Source organism: Galeopterus variegatus, unplaced genomic scaffold (genome assembly GCF_000696425.1).
Source record: "Galeopterus variegatus unplaced genomic scaffold, G_variegatus-3.0.2 Scaffold219, whole genome shotgun sequence".
NCBI classification, from domain to species: domain Eukaryota; kingdom Metazoa; phylum Chordata; class Mammalia; order Dermoptera; family Cynocephalidae; genus Galeopterus; species Galeopterus variegatus.
This window is the reverse complement of record NW_007726330.1, coordinates 194,091-195,818: the sequence shown is the minus strand read 5'-3', so window position 1 is coordinate 195,818 and position 1,728 is coordinate 194,091. Positions and strand designations below refer to the sequence as shown.

The window sequence follows — 1,728 nt, the reverse complement described above, 5'->3', positions numbered from 1 at the left end:
ATGTTCGTGGGTGGGGAAACTGTTGCTAAACCACTGGTAGGTGACCTGCCTCTGGGTCTAGGTTTTGTAGGTAGCAGAGCAGCTCCCTAACTGCAATCTATTGAGAGTCTGCCCTTGACACAAGGGTTTCTACAAAAAAATTTAAAAACAGAGAAAAAGAAAAAGAAGAAAAAAACATTTAGTAGGTATTTAGAAGGTGGAATAGACAAGACTTGGAGACTGATTGGATGGGGAGTATGGGAAGGACAGGAGGGAGTCAAGAATGCCCCCGGGCTTTTTGGCTTGGGGCAGTTGTTGTATGGTGTGCCCTTCCGTGTAAGAGTGGCAGGTCAGTCAGGGAAGGTAAAGTGAGGCGTTTTGAGATTTGAGTTTGAGGAGCCTCTGGGACATCTGAGTAGAGATATTCAGAAGTCAGTCGGAATACAGAAACTCAGAAGAAAGATCTGGACGGGAAATATAGATCTGAGACTCATTAGCCAATAGATGGTAATAGAAGCGGGTGAAATCAGAGGGAATATAGCGATAAGAGAAACGGGTCTAGAACAAAACCTGAGGAACAGTAAAGGGAAGGGCTGAGGAAGAAAAACATTGCAAAGACTGCACAGGCTGGAGGTGAGAGGAAACTATCTCCTGCAAAGCCACAGGGAGTTCAAAAGAAGTGACAAATTGGGAAACACCCTGGATTCAGTAAAGAAGTCTGAGATGACCTTGTAGAGAGCCCTTCTAGTGCAACTATGGGGACAGCACCAGATGGCAGTGGATTGAGGAGAGAGTGGGAGGTGAGGGGGTGGAGACAGCTGGCATGGACGTTTTTTCAAGCTGTTTGGCCAAGAATGGAGAGATATGGTGGTAACTTAAAAGAACTGAGATTCCTTTTTTTCCTGTGCTAATGGAGGAGCAGAAGAAAATAAAGGGACAAAGGAAATAATAAAGCGACTGAGAGAAGCGGGATGGAATCCACTGCACAGATGTCGGACTGTTCTTCAAACAGTGGGAACCTACTCCTATTTTTTAACCGGATGGAAGGAGGAAAGAATTTGGAAGCTTGCTGTTGGGTAGTTCTTGCTGATGGATTCGGAAGTCGGAAGAGAGGCCATGAGTAAGAAGTTTTTGTTTGTTTATTTTTGGCGGCTGGCCGGTAAGGGGATCCGAACCCATGACCTTGGTGTTACACCACCACAATCTCAATTGAGTTAACCCACCAGCCCCCGGAGGTTGCTGAATGAATAAATGATCATTTTTCTCAGCTAGACAAAGGCCAGGGTTACCAGCAGGACGGAAGAGGCAAGAACCTGGAGGGAACCTGGTTGCGGCTGAAGCTTTAATATTTAAAGGTTGAGGCTGACTGAGAAGTGTGATGTTCCTTTAACCGTGGGGAGGACTGCATTTGGTCCACTGAACAAGGTTTTATCCAGAACCTCATGCTCAGGCTTTGATTTAGGGTCCCCCTTCCTCGTGTGGTAGGTCTGCCTTCCCTGGCCTATGGCTCACATCTGAGGCCTCAAACCTCCTCGTCCCCACTAGAGACCAGCTGGAAGCCATTTTGATTATGTTCCACCACATAAGGAGGACAATACAGCCCCGCCCAGAGTCAGGCGCGCCCCCGCGGCGGGCTGGGTGCGCGTGTCCGCGCCTCTTCCCGCCGGCCTGGCGGGCGCCTGGCCCAGGCCGCGGCGGCGCGGGGCTGGGGAGCGAGGGGGGTTATGTAAGCGCTGCGCGCTCCCGCGA

At 49.7% G+C, this 1,728-nt stretch overlaps 1 protein-coding gene across 1 annotated transcript in view; it reads left to right on the top strand.

Moving 5' to 3' along the window:
- Positions 1-1,728, top strand: part of SUMO2 (small ubiquitin-like modifier 2) — an 11,469-nt gene continuing 9,741 nt past the window's right edge. Inside the window, exon 1 of the mRNA XM_008566105.1 lies at positions 1-36. Coding sequence (XP_008564327.1) covers positions 1-36 — 36 coding nt within the window. The remainder of the gene's footprint in view (positions 37-1,728) is intronic.